We start from the raw sequence: 17,789 nt of genomic DNA, 5'->3' as shown, positions 1-17,789 counted from the left end.
TATGAAGGAATTAAAACAAACATTAAATTATGTATGCGCGTTTATTATATGTATATTAAGCTAAACATAACAGTATTATAACTCAACAAATTTCATCTTAGAATCTTCTTTCGGGTGAAGGTTGTAGACGTGAAACAACGCTTTGTTGACGATCGCATCACATATGCCCGAGGTCACACTAAAATAAAAATAAAAACTTAGTTACAGAATAAAGAGTAATACTTAATAGTCTCAGTATGGTTAGTAACGTACCGTCTGCTTAGTCTTGGTTTAACTTCGGACTGTAGTTTTTGCACTAGTTGATGATATGTGGGAATCTCCTCCTTAGCGTAAAAGTTGACTTTATCCCGAAACAGTTTGCTATGAAGCGCGTCCCTGGTAAGAAAATTGTTATTTATTATAATCTGATAATAAACCACTGTTGATATATCCTATAGAAAAGCAGACTATTTACTAAGTGAGCCTGCTCGGAATATTAAATACGATCCGAGAGTTATCAGACAACAATCAGTTACTCAGCACAATGGGCTTTATGCTCCACATAAATAAATGTGACTAACCAAATGATTTGATCCATGATTCTGATGATATCCGTCATTGGTAGGTTGTTTGAGTTGACGTGGCCACCACCGCTGTACGCTGTCATATCATTTATATCCGAAGACAATAAATCATAGGGTGGGGTCTGAAAACATACATTTTTAATAACATAATTTACATAATAATTATATTCTTCAAACTCTAAATACTTTACTATAACTATAAGTTGTAGTGGCTAAAAACCGCCTAAACTGATTATTATTTCCTATGTACTTGTTTTCATATCTGCAAACCGCATTCATATTTAGTACAAAATATAAAAGCAATAAAACTTACCTGTTCCCACATCTGTGCCACTAACATTCTGGTGTATCCGTCCCTTTGTCCCTTAGAGCTAACGGACACACTCAGCGCCAAGTGAAACGGCTGAGGCTTCTCTAAGTCTAGGACGTAAGGTGGACATTCGTTTAAATCCTGTAAGAAATTTTGTAATAATATTTGAAAATGTATTTTTTTATCTGATAAGATCTGTACTTATTGCGTATGTTTGGAGGTGAAATAAAAAAAAAAATTGGAGGTAGGTAACAAGGATCACTTTCAATTTCCTTCAATGACAAGATATAATTTTATCTAACCATATAAAACAATCCTTTCTCAGTAATGATAAATTCCTGGTTGATTTTCTCCATCTTGACCCTCCTCAACGTCTCATTCTGTTGGTACTCGCGTCGCGCTGTCAAATTCAATATTTCGCACGCGACAGTCGTTCTAGAAAAATCGGAGCAAATAGAATTTGCAGTCATTGTTTTACATACGCTGTACCAGCTTTGGAGTGGATGAGTACCTAGCTCAAACTACCAAGTAAGGACAAGATAAATCGACGGGAGTTTAACCTTATGAGTATTTCATCTAGTGATTCTTTTGAAATATGTATGTGCCACGATCCTGGCATACTTATTTCGCTTTCTCTACGTTCTACGTGTCTTCATACACACTTGTAGGGATATAGCCTATTTGAGGTGATAGCGACAATGATGACAATCCTTTGCGTTAGCCACCGACACGATAAGAAGAAGACTATCCATATTTAATTAATAAATAAAGACTACTGAAGGTCTACTACTCGTGCAAATTAGGGCCAAATTCACCGAAGTAATTAAACGTCGTTAGAAGGATCGGAAACGCAGTTTATGCTCTAAACGAGCTTATACGCTCATTTCGATTTTCACCGACCAATATTAACTAAGATTAGAGCAAAACGCAGTTACAGCTGTAACCATGGAAGTAATAATACAACAGGAATCTGCATGATGATGACTCACCAAAATGATGCAAACAAAAATAGACCTAACCAATTCACCTTAAGATTTATATTTAAAGTGAAAGAGGCCGCGAGCCGATAGAGAGGGTTACCACAGAGCCCTTCCTCTCTTTCTAACAATTGCCAGGATTTAGTTGTGTAAACTTTAGTAGATTTTTTACGAAGAGAGCTATGCAAAAAAAATATTAAATTAACTCATAGACTACTGTATATCATACGAGGGCGGGTCAATAAGTCCGTGACTTTTATAATTTCCCGCCACTTAACTGAAAGAACAACATTGCTCCTGTCAACAGGCAACTGTCAGTTGATATCTGTCAATATTTGGACCAGTAACGTCACTTGGTTGGTGTTTTACACCCGTTCTTGGCAACTACCGCGTGATTTAAAAACATAATGGAAAAACCTGAATTTCGTGTGCTCACTAAGCATGATTTTTTGCGGAAAAAAACCATCACTGAAACCAAGGCTAAGCTTGATAAAGATTATGGGGACTCTGCACCATCAATATATATGGTAAAAAGTGGTTTACTGAATTCCGTACTGGCCGTACAAGTACGGAAGATGCCGGACGTCCATGGCACCCAGTTGAGGTCTCTACACCTGAAATGATTGAAAAAATTCACGACATGGTGTTGGCCGATCGGAGATTGAAAGTGAGAGGGATAGTGGAAGCCACAGGGATATCACGTGGCTCAGTGGTTTCAATTTTGAATGATCACTTGGGTATGAAAAAGCTTTCCGCAAGATGGGTGCCGCGTTTGCTCACAAACGCAACCGAATGACAACTTCGCAGAGGAGTCTTTGGCGTAGTTCAACCGAAATTCGGACGAGTTTTTGCGCCGTTTTGTAACCGTGGATGAAACGTGGATCCACCACAACACACCAGAGACCAAACAGCAGTCTAAACAGTGGGTTTCTCGGGGTGAATCGGCGCCAAAGAAGGCCAAGGTGGGTATTTTGATGACCTCGAGAAACCTCATTTTTTGGAAGGCATAAAAAAATTGCAGAAACGTTGGACAAAGTGTATAGTGCTCAAAGGAGACTGCGTTGAAAAATAAAAAATAAAATTATCCAAAAACCAGTATTTTCTTCAAAAAGTCACGGACTTATTGACCTGCCCTCGTATCATTTTCAAAAACAAATTTGTAATAAATCATTATAAACATGTAATTTTTATGAAATATTTGGTATTTGTATGAATAATAATTTCATAAAAAATATTGGTAGTTTTTCTAAATACTTTACGACAAGACCGAAGTTGTCAAGATGACGGATGACGTTTATACTGTTGTGAGAGACGTTATGGTTAGGGTGACCATTCATTCGTACTTTTGAATCACTTTCCATAAATTAGGACCTGTTTCATTCAACTTTTTATTTTATTTTATACCTAAGTATCATTAGGTATTATTGTGGCTGTTATCTTATAAGGCTGGTAAAGAGTTATGAGCTGTTGATTTTTTTGGTGATAGATATGAGTATTATAAGATAATTTATCAAGCTTAAAACCGGCGGAAGCACTTAGGTTGACATATTTTTTTTGAAATCTTATGATTTTCATCAACTAGACTATGTAAACGGAACACCCAAAGAGTAAACACGTTTTAGGTACATAGTTGCGTTTAATGTTAACCTGTTTTGACACTTTCTTGTCAACACTACACCCAACTTAATTTTATTTACTTGTATTATACTTATTATAAAAATGTGTGTTGTTTGATTTCGCTCATCTTATTATTTACGTCAATCCTAACCCTCTTATTAAAACCAGTCCATCTTAGTAGAATTTAGTAAAAAGACAGATTGTTGTTGCTAGTTTAAACCTTGGGAATATCTAATTGATATGGAAAAAAAACATATCAACATTACATTGCAGTTTGCGCTGCAACAACACATCTATACAAATTTCACCTTCACCCCATTTGTTTACTCAATTGTCATATCACCAAAATACATTCGTCCCTACATCGCAATCGAATTATTCGAATAATAGGTGACTTTGAGACCATCGACACCTATTCGCGACATGATAGATTAGAAGTGATGTCTCATGAATTACCTAAAATTATGGTCACCAAAAATAGAAAGAGATGGAGGGCTCCGTGCTGACTATTTCTGTCGGCTCGTTTTTTCGGTGCAGTGCGCATTCCTGTTGTATTATTACTTCCATGGCTGTAACTGCTATAAATTGGCCAGTTAGCGTTGCTAAACGCAGTTATAGAAAGCTGTCATTGTCAAACGTCATAAACGAACCACTGAGCAAATAACAACGCTTTGACAACGACATATATTATTTTTTTGTTTTATAATGTGTCAAAACGTTTTGTTACTCCATTGCTCGAAATCAAAATACGCAAAAAATATGTACGGCGCGACGCAATAACTAAACGCATTTCAGTGTTGCTGGCTCGTCTGTAGCTGAAACACCGGTGACGTAAACGAGATTAAAATATAACCGATGAATTTCAGGTTACTCTAAACGCAGTTAGACGAAATCGGCAATCGTGATTAATGAAATCGTAGTTTAATAAAACTTAGATTTCTATGCAACCCGTGAATTTGGCCCTTAGCTGTGCACCTGACTGTCAAAAACCAGAGGTCATATTAACTAGCTTTGGCGTACCCGGCGTGACCCCTGGTTCTTGTTGGCGAGTTAATTCGCATGAGTAGTAGGTACTAACGTGAAGGTGGCGGGCTCCTGCAGAGTATATACGGTCATGGTGATCCACTCCTTCGCCCGTGGCTGAAGCACGCCCCAGCACGGCGTCATCACTACGTTCACTATGTTGGCTATGCGCTCACTGGAATACCAAATATATCTTATTGATGATTATGACCTGCCCGCAAGATACTTGTAGCCTATGTGCTAATCCGGATTGTCAGCTTCAAGCATTCCAAATTTTGTCAAAATCCGTTATGTAGTTTTTGCGTGAAACAGTAACTATAGATTGGCAAGTTTCTTGGCGACCCTCCTTGCGGGGTGAAAGACGCGGAGGGGACGAGGTACCCAAGACGACAGCGGGTAGCGGGAGGGTAGCGGGGAAGGGCAACGCGTGCACTGCATGTCATTGTTACGGCAGTCTCGGCCGCGCAGCCGAGGCGGCCACATGTCTTATATAGTCTGTCATAATTTGAGTGCGACCCACATGAGATCACTGATCCTGAGACCATTAGTCTTAGGAAGAGTGTTGAGGCCTTTTTAATATTATCATTATATTATTATTAGGTATCTATAATTCGTCAACAAAATAACGTTAAAAACAACAAATCGTATAATGTCTCAATATAGGGGCTTCTTGTAGAACAGCGTACCGGATCAGTCATGCTACGCGGCTAAAGGTTGGTACTGCGCAGTCAGATACAAAAAAGTAAACAACAAAGACGAAGAGTCCATATGACAGTGCGTCAGTTGTCAGTTCTTGTAACTAGGAAAGCAACCAAAATTTATGTGATTTAATGAAAGTAATTAATGAGCAAAACACAGAGAAAAATTACAAAATTGATGAAATTTTGAAAGAAAATGGTCATATCGTGCTTCGCCTATCCCCATACCACCTGGAATTAAATCCTATTGAACTTGTTTGGGGGTACGTGAAAGGCGAGCTCGCAAGAACGTCGATTGACTCTGACTTAGATAAAGAGATAAAAGACTTTGAGTTGCTTTTCTCTAATTATTCGCCTGAAAAGTGGAGAAATTGTGACGACCATGTCATAAAAAATTAAGACGAATATTATAAATCTGATAGAGTATTTGACGATGTATTGGACAGATATGTTATTGTTTATTTATAATTTAATGTAAATTAAACATAAAATATTATAGGTGTACACTGAACTAATATGACTGGCGTACTCTAGTACATTATACTTCAAAGTAGGTATAATGTTTTTTGGTTTTTGTCTTAGATTTATAATTGAAGTTAATGAAAACGATGATGAAGATGAGGATGACGACGACGATGAACAAGTTCAAACAGAGAGTGAACATGAAAGTGACATGGAAATTGATTTATAAAATAAAACACTTTTACATAAATAAATTCAAATTGGTAGATATTCTGAAGGTAAACATCCAAATTTTAATGCTGTCAAACTATAAATTTTAAGCTAAATATGACATTTACGGGAACACTCATAGAATAAAATTTTACTTACAGTTCCCCAAAATTGATAATGCACATAGAAATCTTCGTCATTGTTCGGCAACGGTCGTATTCCCGAGCGTTAGAAAAATTATGTATTTAGAGTGGTTAAGTGCATTTTCTTCATGAAATTTTAGTAGAATTATGTAATTGGTGCTAAAAGAGATAATTGATTTATCAGTAACGAAATTTGATTCGATAATTCATAATATTCCATAATATTAAAATTTAGTTCTAAAATGTTACAGTAGGTACTTTTCAAGTGTCTTACTGAAGCTGATGTAAAGATGGATGAAAGAAGATTTGAATAACACAAGGTTTATATTATAAGGAGAAATGGATTTCAAACACAGGTTTATATAAAAAAATTGAAATCCCAGTTCAAAAGTATTTAAGCACTGATTATTTCACATTAATAAAAATGTTTACATTAAAATCTCAGTTCAAAAGTATTTACAGCGCTGATCATTCACAATAATATTACAATTACAAACTTGGTCTTTTGGGTGTGGCTTTATTGGCAAAGTGAAGTCTATCAATGTGACGCATATTTTATTCTTAAATGTGCCTCATAATATGGCATCGTCAAAAATAATTAAAGTTGAAATTAAATTCACATTTGAAAAAAATAACAAGAACGATGTGTAATTGCAGCTCTTTATAATTCCACAAAAGTAATATTGATCTTGACCTTGAGACCCTTGACTGATCGGTGACAGCCACCGGCCGCCCAAATTGTTTTCGATTATGTGTCACATGATATTGACTACTATTTCTTTCGAACAAGGATCAAAATGCAAGTGCTTTGTTTAAGGCACTGATTCGGGTGTTTCCGGGAATACGACAGTTTGCGAAGATTTGCATGCGCATTATTAATATGGGAGAACTGTACGTCAGAAATAGTTACAAGCTATCGCGAGATCAATCCGGGCACACTTTTCTACGTGTGTAGCATGTCGTGCTACCTCGCCCCCGCCACTTCTTTCACCCCGCAAGGAGGGTCGCCAAGTAACTTGCCACACTATAACTAACTTACAATCTTTCGCGTTTATAATATTAAAAGTAGGATTAAACGGATTATCATCGGATTGCAACAGATAAGTTGGTTCACGATAAACAAAGATTGAACAAATACCGTTAAAGTTTTGGGCAGCATAGTTCGTGGTTTGGTTCTTAGTTAAGGAAGACCAGGGACATGGATGGCTGTTTAAACTTACGGCAACCAGATAAATCTCATAGTGTAATCTGTATCGTTGCAAATAGCTACAATATCTCTGGACAGGCAATGCGTCGGCATTGTCGGCAGGACGAAGCTTTCTTTGGATAAGTATACCTGAAACCAAGTATATTGTTATTTCAAAACTATATATAACTAGCTGTTGCCCGCGAGCTTCGCTTCGCCTTAAAAAGTTTTCCCGTGGGAATTCCGGGATAAAAAGTAGCCTATGTTCTTTCTCAGGGTCTAGACCATATGTATACCAAATTTCATCCAAATCCGTTCAGTAGTTTTGGCGTGAAAGAGTAACAGACAGACAGACAGACACAGTTACTTGCGCATTTATAATATTAAGTAAGGATTATTCCAAGGGGTTACTCTCTATTTACTACCGCATATTTTACCTTGTTATCTTCGACCATAAATTGACCAAAGCAGTAAGCTCAAATCCGATTTAAACCGGCTTATTGCAATCAATTCCGTATACAGAAATAAAGTTGGAAACTTATAAACTCTTACTTTTTCATACTTTACCGAACCAGCGCTGATAAAGCTGGAATAAAGTATGCGCTTATAAGTATACAGCTTTCATTCTCAATACGGCCTTATGTTGTTTTATGAAACGTGCTAGAAATTCTCTATAAACTAAAACATACGTACAACATCGGTCCTCCACGCATTCCTGATGATTTGCGGCGTGAAGCTCGGCAAGTCCAGCCTGGTCTCCAGACAGCCGGGCAGCCCGCCCTGCCCGCGCACCACCATCTGAACTATGTCGTAGCCGAATGAACATGAGAATACTACCTGGAAAAACATGGCTCTTTGAAATTTTCAGAGTGTACTTGATTGATTAGATTGCCGTTAGAAATCTCGGGAAATAATAGGGAATATGCAAGTGGTTCAAATAAAGGTCAAATATTATTTATAATAAACTTTGTTGTTTCATTACTACGACTCCATCATTATTTTTGATTATAATTTATTTTTGAGCAAGTAAATGAAGTTGAAAAGTACAAAAAAACTTCGGTAAATTCTAACTTCCGAGAAACGTCACCCATTTTCTTAGGGCGGATGTGACGTCATAATTCTTTATATATCAATCTCAGAATAATAACTTCTTTGCGTTTGCGTATAGTTAAATAAATGTCAAGTGTAAACAAAGAAATGTTAATGTCACCGAGTATTTGTGATGCTCGTTGTGATCAGATACGATGGATCACATTCTTCCAATACGAGTAGATCCTAGCCTCCTATAACCTCTCCACTTCTTGTTTGATATGCTTGTTTGTTTGCAAAGTTTACTACTATATTACCTACTCTGTGGCAAAGTTTAGGACTTTTTATATTTTTTGTTGGTAGTGTATGGGCTGCCACTAGTTGTTCTATTGTAATGAGGCGTAAACAGCCATTCGCTAGTCAACGAGCCACTCAAATATGCTGCATATTGCAACACAATAAAATTACATTTGTATTGTAAGTATTATGACATGAACATGACACAAGTTGCTCTTTCTACTTTTAGGTTATAATGGCAGTCGTTAGTATATTTCAAAAGTTGTTATTTTTTTCTAAATTAAGTTATGGAAGAATTCTCGTAATCAGAAGAACTGGACACATTAAATTTATTACGCAGTATGAACGAGTAAACTGTGGCCAGCTGCGGAAAAGGACAGCAAAGACTATTGAAAAGTCGAGAGCCGTGTGCCCAAATATTAGGGAATATGCATATGAAAATGAAAAATGAAAATGAAAAATGTTTATTTAACCAAAAAATTTACACAGGTTATCTTAATAAATATTATGAATATAAAACAGTTATAAATTATTTGGACCAGATTAAAAAAACTATGGTAGCTGGGGTTCTCACACTAGGCTAAGCCTGTGCCGTGAGTAACCAGTAGGCAGACAGTAACATTTGAGAACAGGTGGCTTGTTGTCAACATTTTGAGTAAGATTAGGGTGAAAGTAGTATATTTGGTTAGCATTTAAGATACAAATCATACGGTAGAAAATGAATAGTAAGTAAAAACCAAACTAAAATAACTTAAATAACTAAGTTAAATAAAATTTAAACATAACATAAAATCCGTCAATGGTTAACAAAAACAATGTAATTTTATAAAATAGTATAAAATACCTATAAGTATGTAGATCCTATGAAATAGGTAGAATATAAAGTTCTTTGTATAATAGTGTAGTGTTGAAATATATACTAAGAAGAAAAATGAAAAATATACATAAATATCAGTATATATAATATTAATAAATAAGTTGAAAATGTACAAATACTTAAATATAATACTTAATATATTCTTATGTAGGTAACTATTTAGGGATGCATAGAATGTTTTCTGTTTCTTCGTAATCTAGAGTAAGTAGCCAGTTAATAATAGTTATTTTTGCTTCTTTCTTATTGAGGTCTTTCAGGTTGCACTGTTTATATATTTTGTTGTATATATAGGGATGTAGGAAAGGTGCGAATCTTTGAGCGAAGACTGTTCTAGCGGTGATAGGAACTAATCTAAATACTCTTTGGCTTGTCATCTGGCTGTAGGTTGGCAAGTTCATAATTTGTTGGTGTTGGGAAAGTGATACTTGGAAGATAAATAGTTTTCTGATAGTTAGGACATTGATTTCTTTGTAAAGGGCTGTGGTAGGGTATCGAAAAGGTTTCTTAAGCATTACTTTTAAAATTGATCTTTGCGCTCTTTCTAAAGCAATCATGTTAGTTTTATGTGAACCTCCCCAGCATCTAATGCAATATGAGAGTATTGATTGGCATAAACTGGTATATACTAGCTGCAAGGTATCTTTAGTCGCCGAATTCCGAAGTAAGCGCATGATGTATATATTTTTATACTCTTATTCGATAGTTTAGATAAGGGGGTTTAGACCTTTGAGATATGCACAATGGTTCCATTCAAGAGAGCCAGGTGCAGGTTCTTACACCCCCACAGATAATAGAATAGATAGACCCACTAACCCTAGTCTCTCTTACTGAGAACCAAAGTTACAGTAAGTACTTACATACAATACAAATATTACTTTATATTCATATTGCCATAATAGCGTAATATTGTGTACAAAGGTCCTCTGGTTTGCGCGCTTCCATTTCAAAAGAGCTACTAGCAGCTATTTACGAGCTCCCATTACAAAACAGCCACTGGTCACACTTTATTACCATTACAAAACAGCCACTGATCACACTTTATACACTTCCTTTTTCGTTTGTTACCATGACAACATTGGTTTGTTGAAAATACAAAAGTACTCTGTGATTACTTGATTAGGTAAAAAATCTATGCCGACTGACGGGACTCATTATTCTGAGACGTGAAATTAAACGATTATGACGTCACGACAGCCCGCCATCCTGACGGGAATTTCAAAGTGGTCGTGATGGTTGTAATTTTTTAACTTTCTTTAAAATACCTTAAATTACTTATTTTGGCGTTGAATTTTTTTTTACTATAATAAAGTGATGTAAAACTATCCAATAAAAGTATTTTAAAAAAATACGCATATTCCCTATTGCTATATAGTTTTAACATCTCAGCTATTGCGACACCCAGGCTTGCTACTCCAGTTTACTTGGGAGCTAGGCTGGCTGAGCTGAAATCAAGGGGATAAGTACAAAGGTTTCACTCGAGAGAGCCACGTACAGGAACTTCGTCCCCTCTCAGAATAGAATAGAATAAAAATTACATCTCAGCTTTGTAAGCTCGGATCCTCCATATACCAAACTTTTATTAATTTGTCTGATAAAGAAGTTTTTTCTACGTGTCTTTCGTCAAAAACCTACCATTTCAATGTGAATGCGGAAAGTATTTACCTAACCTCGCCTCGGTACGACAGCTCAAAACGGAGATGGTGATACAATAACATAAGTAGGTATACGCTAACGACTATAATCCTCAAAGCGATAGTTAGTGGCGACTCAAAACCTCATATTTACCTCATAATCAATCATCTCAGTAGGAAAGAACGCGAACGGTATGGCCAGCCTCCCCAGCGGCGCCACCTCGGCGAAGTGAAGCATGCAGCGGATGCCCGGCTCGGACGAGTTGCCTCTCAGCAGACGCCATGTTGTGAACACGTCTGTCGGGTTGTAGAGCCAGGCTAGCTGGGAATAATAATAATAATATGTGTGTATTCATTTTAAGGAGACCCGTGCCCAGCAGTGGGGACGTAATGGGTCGTGATGATGACACGGCCATCTGATCTTAACTAGGCAGAGCCTATAATATGGGTATTCTACTGCTGATATAGCTATCTACACAAATACATAGATAGATCAGATCATGTGACTTGACTAAATCGCAGAAGGCATTTTAAAACCCTTTGAAATGCTAGGAATGTAGGCATTGGTATCCATCTATTGCATAAATGCGCAGATGACTAACATTTTGGTCCCTAACTTTACGTCTACGATTGTTAAGTAACATAAGAGCGCACAAAATTTACCGGAACATGGAAATTGTCCTAATTAGTTATACCAGTGGCGAATGAACTTAACTTGCATGGATTTATCAAAACTATTCTCTTCTCTTACCCTCACAACAGGATCCAGGTTATTGACCGGTACTCTGCCACAGTCCAGTATAGTCAGATACTCCGATGTATCGGCAAGTCTCCTCAGTGGAGTCAGTATGCCTTTGGATATTGAGTGCGCAAATATGTTCACGTACAAGTTTATCGTCCTGTCGTTAGGCATTGTTAGTATGTAACAAAGCTTGTGGTTACCCTTTTCTAGATATTTAAATTTCAAGTGTAGCAATCCAGGGTTGTCCACCTGCAATAATAAATAGCAAAAAGTCACGGACGCTTTAAAAACTGAGTAGGTGTCAAAAACCTACTTAGCAAATTTTCAAAAACTTACAGAAACAATCCCAGACATCGGCGACAGCTCAACCATATCCCTGTGAACACAGTTATGTCGTTTCTCGAACGTAGAGATCCCTGTTTGCACCACAACCATCGGGCAGTCACATATCTTCTCCCGTCTCAAGTTCCAAGCGACTGGTACTCGGTACACACAGCCTAACACGAATATTAGATGGACATTCCCCGAGTAGATGCATAGGTCTGGGGCAAAAATGTCTACGTCGAATGGCTGGTGTGGTCTGCAGTCTTCTAGGGCTTGGTTGAAACTGGAAATAGATTTTGGGATTGTAGAAGAAAGAAAGCACGGTAATTTTGGGGGTAGGCAATTGAGAGAGTAGACAGAGAACAAGTAAAGTGACTTACGCTTCCACATTAGTGATGTTCCAAACACAGTGGTTACTTAAAATTATTGGGCACTTCACCGATATGGCTCGTTTAACCTGAAAAAATCAACATTCAATCAAGGGAACTCCATTAAATATCTCAAGTACTAGTATGCAATGAAAGGAGGGACTGTAGCAAGCCGTCTATATCGCGAATCGAGATATAATGATGTCTAGTATGTCTACGTCGATAATGGTGTCGTGCAGCTGGATCTGGTACATACGTTGATTGATTAATATAATAGGTACCTAATTACATAAAAAAATATTTTCACACTTGCCTTGAAGGTTGGATAAATCCCATCATACCAGAGTGTGTGAATCTTCGTAGTGATGGGTTGTATTTCGATGATCTCGTCATTCTCATCTCGACAAAGCACCTTGAACTTTACATCGACCTGTCTCGGGCCCGCACCATTCGGTGTTACTGTTAGCTTTATACGAACATAATTTGATGGCTTCATACTGTTCTGTGGAAGAAAAAGAAGCGCTAAAATTATGATGTCGTTAAAACTGGTGTAGCACAATTTAATAAAATAAAAAAACTATAAATGGAAAACCTTCCCTTAAATACTTAACTCAGATAGATAAGGTAAGGTTTACTATAAATTACCATTCAGGATTTCCACGGTCAAACGTAAAGGCCAACCGACAAAAAGGGCTCTTATAAGTTACTCTGTTTCACTCACAATAGCCGGAACAATCTCAAGTCGATCCTTCGTATGATCATCGCCCAACCCTTTGACTTCAGCATATAACTTCGATGTAAAGAAACATGCAGAACGGTTATATAGAGTGATGGTGACTGACGCTTGCTCTCCCACTACCACGTCGTGTAGGTTAGATGTTTTTGGAAGCACCTAGGAAGAAATAGGACTTTATAATAAATAGATAAATCACGGGTGGAGACTACGAACAGCTTAGTGTAACGGAAGATATAATTTATGTGAAACAATTAACCTTTAGTTCCGGATATTCGGAAAAGCCGCACACTTTAACCAAGTAATCAATGGGTACACCAACAGGCCTGGAAGTTAGTATATTTAAAAATTAAGGTTGAACCTTGTTCAAGGACGTACCCAGGATTTCAGCTAGAGGGGGGGCAGCTCATACCTGATCCGAGATGATGGTCGGTCGGGTTATATTGAAACATTATAGATAAAAGAATATTAAATCAAAATATCTGACTAAAAAGAAAAGATAAGTACTTTGTTTCCAACACTTCATATTGCGCACAGTAAGTAACACGTTTTTAATTCCCACTTGGCAGGAAAATTTACGTTTATTCTATCTTCTAGGGGGGGGCAGCTGCCCCCCCCCTGCTCCTACCTGGGTACGCCCTTGACCTTGTTGTTAAGGTGTGGTTGTTGATGATGATACCTCATTCATGTTTTTTTACAATATTTTTATAAACAGTTTCTTACCTGTTATTAATCAAACACATAGCAGTCATGACGGTGAGAGTGCTGTAGATCATATCGGGTGTTTTGGGGAAGAACCACCAGCGGAAAGGTATGATCTCTCTCGGGCTCAGTATCAAGGAGCCACCCTCGTCCGCGCCCAGCCAATCAACGTGGTTTAGTACTCTGATACTGTAATAAATTTTCTATTATTGTAATAAAGCGAGTGAAAGTGAGCCTCTGTATATTGAACTAGGAGTAGAGTCTTCACCCCTGTGGGAACGGCGTATTCCCTGATACATGGTAACTCCTGACTCTAATGTGGTCTCTTTGATGGCGTTTCGGTAAAAACACTAGAGCTGGTCTGGGGATTGTAACCGCAATGAAATAATAATCCTTTCAGAATAGCTCCAGTGCGCTGACTGCCCAGTGCAGTGTGCGCCGGCTGTCTATAAAGTACATTTGAGGCTATACTTATATACTCACTGTACAAACATCCTGGTCAAGTTGTGTATGTAGGTGCAGCAGTAGTGCACGCAGCCGGTGACGGTCGGCGGGAACTCGCTCATGGCGTCCGCCGCCGGCTCGTAGCCGTGCGACATCACCGCTATAGAGCACGCCTGCGCGGCGCCCACTAGGCGTATGCGGATCTGAGTGGGTGGTGAGAGGATGTCTGATAAATCATCATCGGGAATACATAATGGTCTATACTACTAGTAGTCAAAGAGAATAAATTTAAGTACTGACTAGTAGTATGTTAGGCTTCTAGACTTAGCTAATTCAGTCACTACATATCCTACATCTTTCTGGTTCTTCGGCATTGGCTATATGTTGGAACTAGGCGAAGAGTGAAACGATTCTATTAGTCCGGAAATGACGGCCGTTCATAAGTATAACGAAGTGCCTTATGCTTATTGAGATACATTGCTTACATTTTCGATACCATTAATGACGAGATCCCAGTTCTCATTGTAATCTCCAGCAGTCTTTGCCTCCATGGCTACGGTTATAATTTGCCAACCGCGGCTGTGTACTATTCCACACATCGGCATTATAGCAAAGTTGCTGAAAGTTATTGTTTAATATAATGATCTGTGTAAGATAAACAGTATCTCAACGAAAATGTGTCACAAAAAAGACTCACGTCTCCGCAGGAGCCAAGAACTTGAAATGCATCGGTGATTCCAGTTTGTTTGACAGACTGAAGTTGGCAAAAGACGTTCTGGTAGGAACCGTTGGTGGCAGAACTATCTGGAAGTAATATAAAACTTGTCTTCAGAACCCGCTCACACTAATAGTGATGCTTTCATGGTCTAATGGTGTGGTAGATAATGTTGAAAATCCAGAGCTCTTACACTGCACTAGTCAGTGCAGTATAAGAGCTCTGGATTTTCCTTCTATAAATAATCGGCAGCATAATTTTGTACCGATTTTATTAAGTTTATTGCAATAAATACTCACAGATTTGATTACAGATGTGTGTAAAGAAATGGCGGAAGTTGGCATAAACCCTCTGAAACTCTGTCAGGACAAACAACGACAACTCTTTTACCAAGCAACCAGTCATTACCTCTGTGGGACAATCGCACTGAGTAGGCCAATCAGTGCAACGTGACCAGGTGTTGCCGACACAGGGGATGCGGAACCAGCTGTGTTTGTACTTGACGTCTTCTTCAGACACGACCTTCTGCTGGTAGTCTCCAAACATGATGTAGCCGTATACGTCTTCGGGGACTTTAGGCCTGGAAAAGTGTGGAAGATTACAGAAGACTGCATGTCTTGAGTTAGAAGTTACATCATTCTCATCTGTTCTACTAACTATTATACAAGAGATAACGTAGGTTTGAGAACTTTTAGTTACCTACCTAAATCTTACAGTAAATTGTCTGCATTCTTTTGGCGGTATGATCAATTCTATCGGGTCGACAATGAAAACATTCTCTGGGTCTGTAAATTCAAATAAACTTTATATTTAATTTTTTAACTTTACTGAATGATTGAGATTAGAAATCCCTGGGTCTCACCTGGCATCCACTGCAAGAATCCTTCCTCGTCTTGATGGTTTGTGACACACAAAACCTGCGATCTATTCAGCGTGATATCCGTCACACTGCCTGTGCCAAAGTCAAGATACCTTTCACATACTGAAGCAGCAGGGATGTGGGTTAACCGATTCAAACTGTTCTCCATATAGTGAGCGGATCTACTTCTGTAGCGGGTCTGGAGTATGTGGTCTTCTATTGGGTGGGTTGGATGTCCTTGGAGGATGACCAATGCCATTACGTTCAGGAATAATGGTTCCTGAAAATTTTCGACAAATGGCAAAATCACTGGTGGTAAAGTATTCGTAGTAACTACGTAAGTATACCCAGTTAGTAGGTAGGTACACCTAACCTATGCCCTATGTTAACTAGGTACTATTATTATTGTGTGTGTAGGTAATACTGTGTAAGGCTCGTGTCTTACCTGGTGCAAAACTAGACAGACTAATTCAGCCGTGTAAAGCCCTAGAGCACTTCCGGTGAATATCAACGACGCCACTATACTTTCATTAGCCCTTATGACTCCGCAAGAACCTGTTGATATCTGAAAGAAGAAAGAGTCGATGCCTGAAACCAGCATTTATTATTGTAAGTCATAGGAGTTTATCGACGTCCCGTCGTAGCGGTGCCGTGCAGCGAGGACTAGTAGGAGAAACTCATATTTTCAGGAACCTAATAATTAGCTAGTTAACACTATCATTTTCGTACTAGGTAAGTACTTTAGTTACTTAAATACTACGTGGTCATACTCGTACCTGAAAATAGCCGCGGCCGCTCAGTGGAAGGAGCCACTGATACGTGGTGTCCATAGCTGATTGGTTGACGAGCGTTATCACTTCCATCCGAAGGTCATTGGAATTCTTGTGAATAGTGAAATTCACTTGTTTTTTACTTATCTCCACTTTCGGCCCTGCAGTATGTTTAACAAAATTATATTAAATGAAGAACCTTACATCGACATAGATTTATAAAAGTACCTAGCAAAATTTATAAATAAATTGCAACCGTACCTTTGGTAGTAGGTACTCACCAAAACTAGAGCCAGTAACGGTAAGCCTATAATTATTGCCCTTAGAACAATCAACGGTATAATACTCCGTGTAGCTCTGATTAGGGATCTTGGGACGGAAGACCACGCTGACTCGCGCAGTATCGTCCGGAGCCACCGCGCTCGAGCTCACTAGTGATGTGTCGAATACGTGGTCTACGTCGTTCAACACGTACATCTCTGATACGCGGTATGTTACGGGCTCCTGTTGGTAGGGAAAGATGAATTGCATTAATCATAGGCCTGGTATCGTCCACTGCTGGATCCTGGTGGAATTCTAGGCTAGTCTGTTCGATGTCACCACTGGAGACACAATCATCACAATAATTATATTGCTTAACTTACTTGTGGGGTTCTATAAACAAACCATTTCAACTCACATTTGATACGTTTCGTATAAAAATAGACTTTTCCACAATGGAATCTACCGGAACTAATCCGAAATCTATTGTTTTAAGATCGTTTACATTGTCGTCTATGAAAGGGTTTATATAATTCAAGGCACAATGCATTGTGTGCAGTTAAAGTTGTTTGTTTATTCACAAATCGGCGACAAACAACCTTTATCATTTATCAAATTTAAAAACAACTGCCATATTTTTCACAAGTCGACACCCATAGACAAAGTAAACAATGAGTTAATGCTACTTTACTCTTTGGTTAATGCACTGAATAAACATTCACACTTGTGGCAAGTGATAAAATGTGAGGCCCCGTAGCGGTGTCTGAAATTATATTATACCTTATACATTTAATTTAAATAATGTGTATATTAGGAAACAATGTTAAATAATAGGCTATGTCTGAAAA

The 17,789-nt window shown here is 38.1% G+C and overlaps 1 protein-coding gene across 1 annotated transcript; it reads right to left on the bottom strand.

Annotated features, from left to right (window-relative positions):
• Positions 1–22: 22 nt before the first annotated feature.
• LOC105394060 (cilia- and flagella-associated protein 65) lies at positions 23–17,581 on the bottom strand. Its single transcript, XM_048623688.1, has 26 exons — positions 17,360–17,581; positions 16,962–17,184; positions 16,687–16,841; positions 16,356–16,475; positions 15,914–16,190; positions 15,755–15,836; positions 15,460–15,631; positions 15,034–15,140; positions 14,822–14,954; positions 14,376–14,539; positions 13,914–14,081; positions 13,450–13,516; positions 13,179–13,349; positions 12,771–12,959; positions 12,470–12,546; positions 12,102–12,372; positions 11,775–12,014; positions 11,178–11,345; positions 7,883–8,026; positions 7,224–7,339; positions 4,546–4,665; positions 1,176–1,308; positions 877–1,014; positions 561–685; positions 253–375; positions 23–178 (listed from the first exon to the last, which is right to left on the bottom strand). The coding sequence occupies exons 1-26, from the start codon at positions 17,489–17,491 to the stop codon at positions 76–78; spliced, it is 3,918 nt and encodes a 1,305-aa protein (XP_048479645.1). The 5' UTR covers positions 17,492–17,581; the 3' UTR covers positions 23–75.
• Between the last annotated feature and the right edge of the window lie 208 nt (positions 17,582–17,789).

The sequence above is a fragment of the Plutella xylostella genome, chromosome 10, assembly GCF_932276165.1.
Source record: "Plutella xylostella chromosome 10, ilPluXylo3.1, whole genome shotgun sequence".
NCBI lineage: Eukaryota > Metazoa > Arthropoda > Insecta > Lepidoptera > Plutellidae > Plutella > Plutella xylostella.
Note: the sequence above shows the minus strand (reverse complement) of the source record. Positions and strands in the feature narration are given on the sequence as shown.

What these genes read in the sequence shown, in the direction of transcription:
- LOC105394060 (XM_048623688.1), bottom strand. Translation starts at nt 17,491, where the DNA reads ATGCATTGTGCCTTGAATTATATAAACCCTTTCATAGACGACAATGTA. An exon ending in ACCTGGATCCTGTTGTGAGG is followed by an intron (nt 11,346 to 11,774) that starts GTAAGAGAAGAG and finishes TATTATTCCCAG; the next exon opens with CTAGCCTGGCTCTACAACCC. An exon ending in AGAAAGGATTGTTTTATATG is followed by an intron (nt 1,015 to 1,175) that starts GTTAGATAAAAT and finishes AATTTCTTACAG; the next exon opens with GATTTAAACGAATGTCCACC.